This window comes from Gallus gallus, chromosome 10 (assembly GCF_016699485.2).
Source record: "Gallus gallus isolate bGalGal1 chromosome 10, bGalGal1.mat.broiler.GRCg7b, whole genome shotgun sequence".
In the NCBI taxonomy this organism is placed as follows: Eukaryota; Metazoa; Chordata; class Aves; order Galliformes; family Phasianidae; genus Gallus; species Gallus gallus.
Window position 1 is genome coordinate 3553128 of NC_052541.1, and position 14284 is coordinate 3567411.

A 14284-nucleotide genomic window follows, 5' to 3' on the forward strand; every position below is an offset into this window, starting at 1 on the left:
CTCAAGTGCTCTCCTCTTTCCAGCAGCCCTGCACTAGGCTCCAAGCTCTCACAGCTGCTGTGACTGCTGCTAAGCCACCCACCTTCAGGTTACTGTCATTTACAGGCACTTGCTCTCCTTTGAATGTGAATTTCCAGTATTGTGGAGTTCCACCAACATTAACCATTAAGAAGTGAAACAATTCACTCTTACCACAGATATTTCCTAGCTCAAAATTCAAGGAAACCCCTGGCACCTTCAATATCACTGCAAAGGAACACTTCAGTTTTCTCCCAATGCCACTATGCAAGTTCTGACAGAGCGTACATTCCCACCTTTCTGAATACTCACCAAAGAAGCTATCAGAAAATCTGCAGTTGTGAAACACTCTCTCAGCGGGGTTAAAACTCAGAGCTCTGGGATGAAGGAGAATACTAAACTTCAAGAAATCCTGCACTTGTTTCTCTGCAGTTACTTAAAACACCGTTCAGAATGTCTTGTATGCGTGAGATAATGAGAAAGGTAAAGCATGTAGAATCATGACTTTAACACCACGCTCAAAGATTACAGCTGGAAACAGGAAGCTGGCACCACGCAAGCTAATGAGAGTATGCTCATTTCCAGCACGGATCAGCTGGGAGCTGCTCTGTTCCCAGTAGTTCCGACCACATTGAATGCTGGCTGACGTGACATCTGAACGTTACATAGCATCTCCTTACTGTAAGCAGTCATTTAGTTCTCCAGCTGTCTTCTGAGAGCAGGTGACAGTCATTTTCATTTCTTCTGTGGAGCTTACAGCTGAAGAAATACAGAACGTTTCTTAAATCGTAAACTATCGAGTCTATTAAAGATGATGTGTTACCATTCATAATCCAAAATAAATAAATGAACTCGAGCCAGGAATTCAGGGTTTCATAACCTTTCAAAGCTATATAGAGGCAAACAACCTGACCCTGCTGAACAGCGGTTCACACTCAGGCAAACCTGAAATAGCAGTTACTTCTGTTTATCAGCCTCTACAAACATCTGCTCCTATTCAGAAGTTTTGACCTTCTTTGCTGCTGCTTTTTAAGTGATTCAAATACTATCCAGAGGATTTCCCCACGTTTCTATCTTCCATCCTCCTGATGGGAACTGATTTTACAGATGAGCTTTCACTCCAGTTAGATTGCTGGAGTCTGCTTCTCTCAGTTTAGCTGCCACTGTAGCAGACCAGACACTGGCATAAACCCACCGGATCAATGCTGGCTCAGGAATTCCACACACAAGCAACCCTGAGCACCAATGAAAGCCCAGACAGTGCTTGGCAAGCAGCTCCCCATCAGCAGTGCTGGCTTCAGCAGTCCTCCCCAGCATTCACTTGTTCCTTTGCCCTCTGTTGTGCTGGTACAGCTGTCTGTGCAGCCACACAGTGAACCAGACTGGGAAATTATCCAGATCAACAATGACCCAGTAAAGAATTTCCATGTGCCAGCCAGGTCCTTCACCCGGTAAAGTCAGTTCTGGCCACCTCACAATTCACATAGCCTTTGCTGTCTGCTGCCAACAGGATTACCAAGCACACAGGACACAATCACACTTTGTTCTTCCTATCAGCTCTAACTTTTACTACATGTTAAGGGTCCAACCTATCAATAAGCAGTATCCACAGTAGAACAGAGACCAAATGCCTACAGATTTATTCTCATCCATGTCTCATAGGAAGAAGTTACATTATGTGAGCACAAATGATCAGCTCCATTGATAACTTCTGATTTCAGGGTGCTCCATTGCAGACAGATTGCCATAAAGAATTTGGAAGTGCAACTTTATTTTGAGAATAGGGCACACTTTATACACTACTCCCTTATTCACACTGCACTGACAGAAAGCTTTGACAGAACTGCTGGAATTTTATCCCTTCCTCAATAAAAACAATTAGTAAGAAAAAACCAAAGACTTAACTGTAACAGTGCACTCTCTTCCTTCCTTCTCGTGGCATAAGAAGATTAACGGGTAATGCCAATTACTAACACCTCCATTTTGACACTATCCAATAACAAAACTCATAAAACCACGACAGACGTCAACTAAAAATTGGTGGCAACACAAATCAAATCCAACAACCAGCACCAACCATGAGATGACTCTTAAGAAATGAATGAGTAACCCCAGTCAAAGTTGCAGCTTCTTTAAAGTTACTGAAAGTCAGAAAATTCATGGAAATGAGCAGGTATCTTTCTGCCTTGGGCAAAAGCCTCCCAAACAGTTAACAAAGAAGCGTGCTGAGTAAGGAGAATTTAGTTCTTTTCTATAAAACTTCTTCCAATTACCAAAAGGCAGAGAGAGCTCCTGTGAGGACAACAAGTGGTCCCAGTTTGGAAACAATTACATAAGTAATTCATATAAGTAGCCTATTTGGAGTAAGCGCTATTTCCTAAAGCCTCAACATATGTTAGCATTGATATGTGAAGCCCACCACTGTGGCATTCTAGGATATTTTGGGCACACTTCACACATTATACAGGGAAGAGTGCAACTGGCCTGCAAAGTCTGAAGTGCTGGCTGCAGCTTTTCACACATAGCACAGCTAAGCTGCAGCATCACACAGTTAAGTCCTACGCCTTCCAGAGACAAACCATTCCTCCTCCTCACAGTATTTCTTTTCTAATTACAGTCTTGGTACAGAAAGAGAACACTCACTCTTTGAATTTTGTTTTGATAAGTAAAACAGGACTGGACAATTTCTACTGTACAAGCATTATCTTTCCTAAGTTACTTGAGTGCCTTCCTTAGAACTCAAAGTATATCTAATTGTAGTTAGAGAAATACATGTTATCCAGGTAGAGTTGTGTATGCTTCTATTTAGTCCTTGCATCCACACGCTGCAAGACAAAGGTTTCAGCCTTGCTATGGAGTGCCTAGTCACATTAAAAAACATATCTGTGGTTTGAATTGGAAGCCTCATTCATTATGCGGTTAGTTCTGTGTACAAATAAATAACCTCCTCAAAAGTCTGTCAGCTGTCTAGGCATTAGCTAGGAGTGTGTTTAATATTAAAATTTTGTGCCTTTTAAGAATTATATGAGGTTCTAATATACTCACTTTCAGTATATAACTTGCCCAAAGCTTCAAAGGTGACATCTTCTCATCCATTCTTGATTAGAAGGGGAAATAAAGTTTTCTCCCCTCAATTGCAGTTATCTATAGACAAGAACCTTTCCAAGTATCTTCTAACTCTGATTTAGCAGCGGGGTATTTTTCAGTAAAGCAGGAGATTTTTCTCTCCAGCAGGGAAGCAAGGGTACAGCAGAGTCAGCCTGGTCACATGGACTGAAATTGCTGATGTGTGAAGGATATGGTTACATGTCACAGCCCTGTATCTGTTTGGGTGCAAAATCCGCTCCCACAGAGAGCTGGCACAAACCCTATGCCTACCTACCAGAGGTACTTTAAGGACTCCAGACCTGAACTGGAAAACTTCCAGTGGAAGTTTTGTGTGCAACTGGAGTGATAGTGTTGTTGAGCTTCTCCACAGCACATATTTAAAAACCAATATTCTTTTTTGGGGGAAAAAAAAAAAACAACAAATCAAAAATGTACTCCTTCACTTTTTGGAGTCCAAAGCAGCCTTGCTATTGAGCAGGGGGGAGAAAAAGGTAAAGACTGAACCGTACCACATCTCAGAATACTGCGACTTAAGTTTCATAATGTACCAAACTGAGACTGCAAATGGTAATGAAAAAACACCCAAATGATCAGTAACACACGACTGTGAATAAGGCCACTGATTTGATACCGCCTCAAAAAGCATACGAATAAATGCACTTGGCAAGGACACTAGCTTATCGAATTCAATTGGAATACTATTGCTATGTGAAAAGAAAGCCTGACAAAAAAAAAAAAGGAAAAAACAACAACCAGAAATCAGACTCCAAAACGGAGACACCACCGCTGGCACAACAGAAAGGGAATGTGAAGGTGCACAGCCTGAACAAGTTCAATAATTAGACAGTTCTGAGGCATAAGAAGCAATGTTTCTGACAGATGACTCCACCCTACAGTGCCTCTTAAAATAATCAAATTAACCATTTAAATTCCAACACAGGTAACTAACAGAAAGAAGGGCAGACAGATTTGGAAAATGTTTGTCACTTTATTAAGTAGAAGAGCTATCAAGCAAAACACATCTCTCTACACTGTCAAGCACTGCTCAGTATCACAGGTAGAGCACTCCCAGGGTGCTGCAGCAAATGCTTAACCATGGCAGTCCCACAAACTCATATTGCAGACAGTCAGAACATCATCTTAGAAACTCTGACTTCTAGTCAAGCTGTGGAATTCAGTTTAGGGCACTGGTGGAGGAGATCCATGCAGTTCCTAAGCAGATATTCTCCCTCACCTCTCTAGAAGATTGTCTGCAATTTCCTCTGCCTTCTCCCTCTAGATCCAGGAGGATAAAGGGATCCATTGTGAGAACTGGAGCAACTTAGTAGCCAGGTCTCTTTTCAGACATGGTGCAGAAGCTGCTGGAAGCTCCCTTCCCTACCAGATTATTTTCTATCCACCAACTTCAGTGCCTGTACACACTGCTAGACAGCTTTCACTTCTGCTCAAATACTGTGGTGCCTGAATAAAACCAACAACAAAAAAAGTAATTATTGAGTCTTGTGCTTCTCTCCCCCTTAACAGCATCCCCAAGCGTCCAGATGTTCCAACCAGTGTAAGCTCTTGGTGAGTACAAGAAACATCCTTCAGAATTTCATCATCAACGTAGAGGTTAAACTTTTAGGAAGCAACAAATAACTGAAGTTACCTATTCGCACTGCAAACGTAGACTGTTAAGGTAGCAGCTTCTGCTGGAGAGGGTGAGTCTCCTCCCCCAAAGAAAATGTTTACCAGTATCTTTATAGCCTTACCAGCTTTTTTTAGCACCATAATTTCAAGTTATAGCTCCCATGGTAACTTGATTCAGCTCTCCAGAAGCTCTGCAGATCAGCTGAAGCACAGCAAACTAGAGTTACACCTTTCCAGTTTACAGTACCTACAGAAATAAACTGGAGGCAAGCAGGAGCCTGGGCCAACAGACTCAGTGGTGGGGGGAGGAGGGGGAAGGAAAAACTTCAAGTCATAGTGAGCTCTAACACCTCTGTCCAAAGCCCAGGACACAAGTCCAGTGGCTATCTTTCTTTTTGACTCTCCCAGGAGCTTCTCACTTGCCTCATGAGAGCCACCCCCCGCATCTGAAGCTGCCCTCTCCCACTTATTTTTAGCAGATAGATAAATAGCCACCTACCTCACAGAGCCACAAATTAGCCAACACTGGAAGAACCAAGCTGCTCGCAGGCAACTGTGAAACACAAGTTTCAAGAAGTTCAGGCACAACTTCTTTTTAAAGCAGAAGTCTTGTTTCAAACTATACAGACAAATCTTTTCCTGCTCTTTTTGGAAGCAGACATCACAGCTCTGACAGCACACAGAAAGTCTCCTGATTTCCAGGGCAAGTGGCTGCAGTAGCCAATTGCAGGTGCAGTTTCCTCAATAAGACACAACAAGGCCAGGAGTGACCTCAGCCTGTATCTCGCTGGCTGGGGCACACCTCAAACCAAGGCCTATGAACAAGTGGGCAGAGTTCTGTGCAGAGCAAGAGGATTACCACGGAAAATACTTTGGACAGAGAAGCTACAGAAGCAGAAATGCACCACAGCACAAATCCAAGGCATCGAGCTCTTCAGGCCTGCCTACTGGGCTTCCCTGTCAGCTGTCACCTGACAAGGAATAACGCAGGGAACTCAGCCGCCAGCTGAGGACACAGTTATCACACTGAGGACACAGATATCAGACCCTCCCTTTGGTCCTTAAGGAAGAGATTTAGGAAAAAGATAGCACTGTGGGGAGAAAACAGACAAGCTGCTCCCTAACGAAACGCTTTCTATTACATAAATAATACTCGAGGAAAGTTGCACAATCACTTGTCTGATACACGGTATCTAAATGCAAGAACACTGATGTGCCTCGCTGATTTTACTATTAAATGACATCTTAGGCTTTGCAAGTGTACACCAGCACAGGGTAAAGCAAGCAGGTCACAGAACCGACTGCCCAGGCCATCAGCTGTGAAACCCTAATACTCTCTTACCGCGTCTCTTTCCATTTAATAAAGTGACTTTAAGGCAAGCGAACATCCTGCCGAGACAGCCAGCCCCGCCTGGTCTGCACGCACATTTCTACCTTCTGAGCACTCAGATACTTGGACTTGGCACAAGTTTCCACCCCGTGCCGCTCAGAAACCGCATACTTTGATAGGTAAAGGACAGAAGAGCAGTGGAGCTTACCTCCCTCCAACACACAGACCGACTGCACGCTCGCCCAGCCAAAACTTTTCCATGTTTTGCTTCTAAGCTGACCGCTGATAGGGCATTTAGGTCCGCTTACAGCCAGACACGGAGACCTCCAGCACTTCCCCGCGCGAGTCAAACACTGATCCACACAAACCCTTCGGCAGCTTTAGGCCCTAACCGTGAACTTTTAAAGCCGGAGGACTCGGAACACTGAACGTCTTATCTTGCATCTCTCCTGCTCGTTAAGAACAAACAACGAAGAAAAAGCAGAGAACGGCAGAGCCCCTCAGGTCTGACAGCGCTGCCGGCACAACTTTAAACGCCGCCGCCGCAGCGGGGAACCCCCACACAGGGGGCGGCCGCCGCCAACCCCGACGCGCGGGAACCAAAGACCCCGCGGGGACCCCCGCCCGGCCCAGCAGCGCTCGGCGCACCCGGCACGGCCCCGGCCCCGGCCGGAGGGCTCTCTCCGCGCCCTTTGTTCCGGCCCGAGGCGGCCCAGGGCCGCTCGCAGCAGCCCCCGCCGGACCGCCCGCTCCCGAACTTTTGTTTGCGCCGCGGCGGGGACGGCAGAAGGAAGCGCGGAGCGGGCCCGGGCAGCGCGCACCCCGAGCGGCCCCGCGGCGGCGGAGGCCGGAACCCCCCTCGAGCCCGGGTCACCCCGTGCCCCCAGGACGGGGCCGAGCCCCCGGCCCGCACCGTGATGTTGCAGTGGATGGTGAGCGGCGGCGGCGGCGGAGGGCCGGAGCCCGGCGGCGGCGGCAGGAGCACGAACTGGCAGTGCAGCTCGTCCAGCTTCCAGGAGACGATGCGGAAGCGCTCGTGGTCCTTGTCGAAGATGGACTCGAGGAACTTCAGCTCGGCCTTGAGCCCTGACACCGACATCCTGGCCTCATCTCCGGGCCCGGGCCTGCGCCGCCTCGCCTCGGCCCGGCCCTGGCCCCGGCCGCGCCTGCGGGGCGGAAGATGGCGGAGGGCGGGGGCCCGGGGCAGCCCCAGCGGCGGGGGACGGCGAGCGCGGCGGCGGCCCTTCGTACGGCCTCCCGCACCCCGCGCTCTCTCGAAAGGGCGACGGCGCGGCTCGCTCCCCTTCCCGTTCCCCCTTCCCTTTCCTCGCGGCGGGCTGGGCCAGGCCGGGCCCGCCCCGCCCCGCCCTCCCCGCGCTAGGCCTGCCCCGCGGCCCGGGACGCACGCAGCGGGGCTGGCCGGGCCCGTCCCCGCTCCGCCCCGCGGCCGCCACCGCCCCCGGGCTCTGCCCCGGCCCGCCCCGCCTCCCGCTCCCCGCCATCACGTACCTGCGCTCCCGCACCCCGCGCTCTGCGCGGTCCCGCCGTCTCCAGCCGCTCCGAGAAGTCAGCCGGCGTCACCCAGGAGCGCCCGTCCCGATGGATTCGTACGAACGGAACTCGATGTCTCGCTGTGCAGGCTGGAAAGAAGCGATAGAGGCCAATTAAAAAAGAAAAAAAAAAAACACAACGCGAGTGTTGCATTGAAGTTCCTCTGCAACAGTTCGTATATTTCTATCCTCTCCCTTCCCCCAAAGTCCGAGAGCAGAGCAAAGTGAACGCTCACAACACCGAGGGACAGAGGCTGCTCCCGGCTCTGTCTCTTCAGGACGTGTCCTCTCTATCCACCCTCCTCCTTCAACACTTTCCAGCACCGCTTTATCCACTGACAGCTGTGTGTTTGGGGATGAGGACTATCTCTCACATAGCACAAAGGGATTACTGCAATACAAGTCCCACCATTGCAGAGAATTCTTGTTGTTTTCCAATCAGCTTTTAGTTAATGTACTACACGCACCTGTTATTTTTTCTTTTGCCCTTTTAAAACTGATATTTTATATAAAACTCCTGAACTCCAGAGGAACTGGCAGCACTTCACAAACCACAACCTGAGTCTTTCCAAGCGGTGAGAACTCCAATCTCAATCCAGAAGAACAGTCGAGCACAGGCCCAGCTCCAAGCACCTGCATCTATGGGCTTGACAGCTCCTGTCCTTCCCCAGAGAGACACAAAGAGCATGCTGCGCTACAACAGAGGCCAGGAAAGAGCTAAAAGCTCTGCATGAAAGAGGCCAGGAAAACCAAGGAGAGTAGAAAGATACGGTTTTATTATCATTTGAAAGAGTCCTATTGTAAAGTGAGCGCGACTCAGCTTTCCTAGAAGGGCTGAACTGCATTGGCTCTGACTGTGGAGCCTACAAAGTGAGAACGGAGCAAATATGAGAGCTGCCTGCCGAGCTACCATCACAAAGAAGACTTAAGCATAATGGCAAATAAGCTATAAACAGCAGAAGATTACAAGTCTGCCTATCGGAAAGGGAGGACCTGGAAGAGCCTTTCTGTGGGAACACTGGAGACAAAACCAAACCAACCGGACCTTGCTATGTGTTACATGATGTGATGCACGAAACAGCAGAGGAATGAATCTGGTGACTCAGCCCTATTTCAGTCACACAATGGGATTTTGGCCTCACTACTACAGAGAGGTAGGTAGGCTCAGCAAGTTCAAATGACTGTTTTGTCATACCCTTTCCAGAACTCTCTCTATTCCTACCTCTGGTCTCCCGTTCTCTCTGTCCTCCTGCAGGGTTCCCACCCGTCTGCCCTCCCGTCTGCCCCTCGCTGCCTGTGACACCCAGGTTTGGGGCAGCTGCGGGGTGCAGACATGCCGGCTGGCTGGGAGGTGCCATGCTTGTGCTGGCTGCCCAGCTGGTGGAAGGCACCCAGAGATGCAAGCAGCATGGCGTCTCCCGGCCATCTGGCAGGCCAAACAGACTGCTACATTGGCCAAGCACGGCCTGCAAGCCATATGCTGTTTAAGTCTGGCAGAACATTCCCCTGTTCCTTCAGTCTGCCTTTTTGTTGCAGGCTTCAAGAAGCAACATGCAGCTGCACAGCCACCACTCCCCTACATTCTGTTGCACTTCTCCATATTTAGTAGGCATTGTGCAATGCTGTGACACTGCATCTCTGCCTGTGAATTCATTTGTGTTAAAGTCCTTGAGAACATGCACTGGGGATGCCTTGTTCTGTGCAACACAGAAACTGCTTCAGAGGTGTAGAGAGCTGTTCATCATGTCTGACTCAGTCCTTCCCTCAGGGACTTGCCCAGGGCTTTGACATGAATGCTACGTTGGTCACAGGAAGACTTAAGAAATCCTGACTTTCCCCAGGACCAAAATGAATGCACACAGGAAAAGACCTGCCATTTCTAGGTAATAAAGGAAATAAATCTTGATAAAGAGCCTTGGGAGCACTGCATTAAATTCCAGTGATTACAGACACTCTCAAGTTCCCCTGATCGATACTGCCTGCGAGCACAATCATCTTCTGCCTTTCTTCCTCTCTGTAGATCTTTGACATCACGGGGACCTCCCTCTATTTATTACAGAACTAGATTTCCCCTTCCATGGGTCTGCACTTTGACCAAAGCTCTCTGTTAGGAAGAGGACATGCCTTCATAGTCCTCTGTTTCTTTTATTTCTTTATCTAGAACAAGCTTCATAAGAACCCTCGATTGAAATGTTCAGAAAAGAAAACAGAAGATTCCTCATTGCTTTCTCAAACAGAACTGGCAAGGAAAAAAGAAAATAGTTTAGACCAAAACTATTTTTTCCATTAGCATTTACTGCTGGTCCTGTCTCCAACATATCAGCCAGGCACGTCCCTGGTGGGACAGAGAGCCAAGCAGCAATGGATGAAGAGAAGTGAAGATGAGTCCAGGATGAACCAATAAGAAGGAAACGGACGATGACGTAGCATGGATGAGCTTTGATGGAAGCATCAGAAGCTGTCTAGGACTCAGAAAGGACCTTAAAAGAGCACAGATGAATCTCAGTGTATTTTAGTCCTATTGCTCTTGTGAATGCCTCTTTCAGGTGTGCTGTGTTTCCAGCTTGACCCCTGACTGAAGCATTTGCACACTCAGGAGAGCATCTGTGCCTATCAGAAGACTGATTAGACTCTCTGAGAACAGTTTATGGTTTTATGTTTGCGGGTTGGCTTTTTGTTTGTTTTGTTTCTGTCACTGACAGCTTAGCCCTTAGAAAGGGCCTTTATTTAATTCTGATCTCACTTTTCTGAGATAAATAGCAAGCACCAAAGACAGAAGTGGAGTTTTAGAAGTAAGATCCCAATCTTTTGCAACTCCAAACCTTAGCAGAAGAAGAAAGAAAAAGATGAAGTTAATGAGATGGAAGTCTAAATTGGTTTTGGTGATGAACAATCATAGAATGGCCTGGGTTGAAAAGGACCATAACGATCATCTAGCTTCAACCCTCCTGCTGTGTGCAGGGTCGACAACCACCAGACCAGGCTGCCCAGAGCCACATCCAGTCTGGGTATACAATACGATGATATTAGGCAATTTGATAATAGTTGATCTTGGTGTTGAATAAACAATTTTTTTCAAAGGCAGCAACAGAATGCAGGCCCAGAAAAGGTAAATAACAGTGGATGTCCTCATATAGAGAAAAATAAAGCAGGAAAGCTTAGCTGGAACCTCAGACAAGGCAGAAACAGTGAGTCAACAAGATCCGGCTTTTCCAAGATACAGTCCAAGCTGCCTCAGTCTCTAAAGCCACACCTTCATGTCAGTTCCTGAGCTCTGAGCAACCAAGTCATAGCTTCAATAACAAAGTCACTTTCAAAGTATTTTAGGAAAACAGTATGTCAGTGCATGAAAGTTAAGAACACTGCTGTACGATACAGCTTCAAGAAACACAGTAAGCAATGGAACCCAGATTGCTTAGCTCCTCAAATACCTCCTCGAATTTCAAAGGCTGCAACAGCTAAAGAATATCTTTTTGAAACCAACCCATCCTAAAGCAGCTTTAGGCAAACAGAGCCCAAATTCTGACAGGGGTAGGTGGCAAGCGCGTGTCAGCAGGCACTTATTTTACAGCCACAAGCTTTAACATTAAACAGACTTAGCCATGTAACACAGCTTTACCCAGAATGGTCTCAGAGTGCTGAAGTAGTTTCCAGCCCCAGTTCTGAGTCTGTCCCGTGGTTGTTGACAACTGAGTTAAACAGGTTCCTCCCCAGAGTGTGTTGCTTAGCCAGCAAAAAGCATTTGCAAACCTGTATAGGAAACAGCAATAATCTTTCTGCAAAGCCTTCTTTACTGTTTGTAGATTTGTCATTCTAGCTGTATTCATATACATATATAGCTAAGCAGTATATCTTTCAGAACATTCAAAAGCTAAATAATGTCTGCAAAGCAAGAGAATATGATTTTGCTCCATGTGAAAGTTGCAGGAATTGATTTATTGGTAAAAAGGTATCTGAGGAAAGCAAAGCCATGTTAATCACAGTCTTGCAGTACTGCAGATGGGGATTAGAATCCGCTGTACAACCATATCCAAAACCAAACTCTCGGCATGCAAGTATTTCAAAATGCACTGCGAGGGAATACAACTTGTGTTCTTTATGGCTCATATACCCTCCTATAAGCAGATTAAAACACATCTATGAAAGCAATAAGGAATCACGCAGCTATATCTGAAGCTTGCCATTTAATAACAGAGCAGAATGAGCCATGGAAAAAAGGGGGAAACTTGTTATCATAATTCCAAAACCCCATCTGGGTGAGAGGAGAGGAGAGGTGGCTGCATGTAGCATTATTCAGACCATAAGAACACCTTCCCTGGACTCCCTAGGACTCACAACCCTTCTTTGCAATCCACACAGAGGCATAAGCCTCAAGGGGCTCAGCAAGCTTATCTTCCCTTGTCAGCACAGCAGCTTAAAAGAGATGGACAGAAGCAGAGGTCAGATGCCAGTCTCAGTACTGCTGAATGCCTCTTCAGGAGGAGGGGTAGGCAGGTAAATGGGTAGATCATCAGACAGAGGACTAAAATTGCTAAGATGCAACCTTAAGAACAGTTAAACATGCAACATTTCCCTTTCTTTTTCCTTATTTTGATACGCAGTGTAATAGTTAAATATATCAGTACTTAAAATATCGGTACAGGGCATCTGAGTTGGCAAGATACCCCAAGTCCCAGAGTCTGGAGCCTATAGTGTAGGCTCTATAGCAGCTTTGTTACAGACCTGGAACAGTCCCAACTGCACTGTCTCTGGCCATATTCCAACCTTTGCACCCTCCTTGCTCAAGGGGAGCACAGAAAGCACCACTGGAGCTGTCAGTGTCCACACTTGGGGTGTTGTCCACCCCTGTGTGCTGGGAATGCCTACAGGGGACACAGAGCAGCGAGGCTTGAAGGGGGCTCTAGGCCTGGGGCCCCTGGAGAAGCACATCCATTTGAGCTCGTTCTGAAGTATAGAAAAGAGTAAACGTGATTTCTTAAGTTGCTCCCTAGTGCACTGCATAAGCATTTTTTCTCATTATCATCACAACAGGGCAGGCCATGCTTTACCCAAGGTCATACACTATCCATTGGAATTAAAACACCGGTGAGCTAGGCGAGTGATTTTCAGTCAGTCTCTGATTTGGAGGTCACAGAGGTCCATAGACAACAATTCAAGATGTGCCAAGTGCTGGTATGGGATCTTTTACATACTCTGCATCCAGTAACCCTTAAATATCCAATACACAAAAAATGGAGCTTGGTAGATAGCACTGAAAAAAGTAGTGAAGCACATTTTTAAAAACTAACCCTCTTCACTTCAAGGGAAGAAGGACAGATGAGATTTTCTCTGTCAAAGATGACTCGTTATAAGAGAAGTTACATGATTACTGAGAAAGAGTCCCAGCAAACATCACAGAAAGCAGCAGGCTCAGAACAAAACACAAGATGAAACACAGAGAAGAACAAACCTAGCAATTACAACTCTGTAAACCTGACTTTTCCACCAGGCACAATATCTGAGCTAAAAATGCCATTAAAGCAGATGGAGGACAGTGGACACATAAGTAGTTGTATTTGCCTCAGAGTTTATAAAGAAAGGAAGTTCCTGTAGGATAAAAGTGTGCAAATCAGAATCATTTAGTAAAAACGATCTAGCAGAACCAACATATTTGGCTTTAAACAAAAAACTAAATCATAATGATCTGTAAAAAAATATGAATTTACATTACTTTTCATATTACAGTAACACATAGCTTGCCAACTGGCTTCATTGTGAAGAAGGAATAAAAACAGCAAGTTGCCGAGCAGAAAAAGGTATTTTGCATGTTTAAAACAGACCATGGTGCTGCTGTGTCAGAGCTGTTCTTGAGACTTCCATATTGATCTAGCAGAGACAGACAAGTGACATTATCAGATGACAGAGAGGCATTTTGAATAACAGTGAATACAAGGAAATAATTCCAAGAGGTATGGAAAATTGTAAAAATCAGAAGTAAAAAATAATCTCTTGATCTTTAGCCACAAGCCTAGTAAATACTGGTTTCCTATTGATTTACTATTTTATATCACCATTACACTGCATCTTGCTTAGTATCATGCTGTAAATCCCCTCACCCTTTTCCCAGTTGGGCAAGGAGGAAACCTGATGAGGTTTAACAAGAGCAAGTGTTGAGTCTTGCACTGGGGTGGGGGGGTGAATAACCACATGCATCAGTACAGATTAGGGGAGGAACTTGCTGGAGAAGAGCTCTGCGGAGAAGGACCTGGGTGTTCTGTTGGATAACAGGTTGACTGTGAGCCAGAAGTGTGCCCTTGTGGCCAAGAAGGCCAGTGGGGTGCATTAAAAAGAGCATGGCCGGCAGGTTGAGGGAGGTGATCCTCCCCCTCTACTCTGTCCTGACGAGGCCACGTTTAGGATACTGTGTTCAGTTCTGGTGCTCCCCAGCTCCAAAAAGACAGGGATCTCCTAGAAGGAGTCCAGTAGAGGGCCATAAAGATGATACAGGGCCTGGAGCATCTCCCATATGAGCAAAGGATGAGTAACCCGGGTCTGTCCAGCCTGGGGAAGACTGAGGGGGGAGGGCCTGATTAATAAGTACCTAAAGGGAGGTGGGAGGCAAATGGATGAGGCCAGGCTCTTCTCAGTGCTGCGCAGTGATAGGACAAAC

General features: G+C 46.8%; 1 protein-coding gene and 1 long non-coding RNA gene across 5 annotated transcripts in view; one reads left to right on the forward strand and one right to left on the reverse strand.

Annotated features, from left to right (window-relative positions):
- UBE2Q2 (ubiquitin conjugating enzyme E2 Q2) overlaps positions 1-7237 on the reverse strand; it is a 37835-nt gene extending 30598 nt beyond the window's left edge. For 2 of the 4 annotated variants that reach the window (XM_015279019.4, XM_015279017.4), the window contains exon 1: positions 6999-7237. In XM_015279019.4, the coding sequence (XP_015134505.1) occupies positions 6999-7184 (186 nt within the window). In that variant the 5' untranslated portion in view covers positions 7185-7237. Of the gene's footprint in view, positions 1-3063; positions 3295-6998 lie in introns of those variants that run through there. The other 2 variants (XM_040706990.2, XM_040706989.2) reach the window with 1 other exon arrangement.
- A 321-nt stretch (positions 7238-7558) lies between these two features.
- Positions 7559-13640, forward strand: LOC107052150. Its single transcript, XR_001464380.4, has 2 exons — positions 7559-8789; positions 9797-13640. It is a non-coding gene; the product is annotated as an uncharacterized LOC107052150 (long non-coding RNA).
- The last annotated feature ends 644 nt before the right edge of the window (positions 13641-14284 follow it).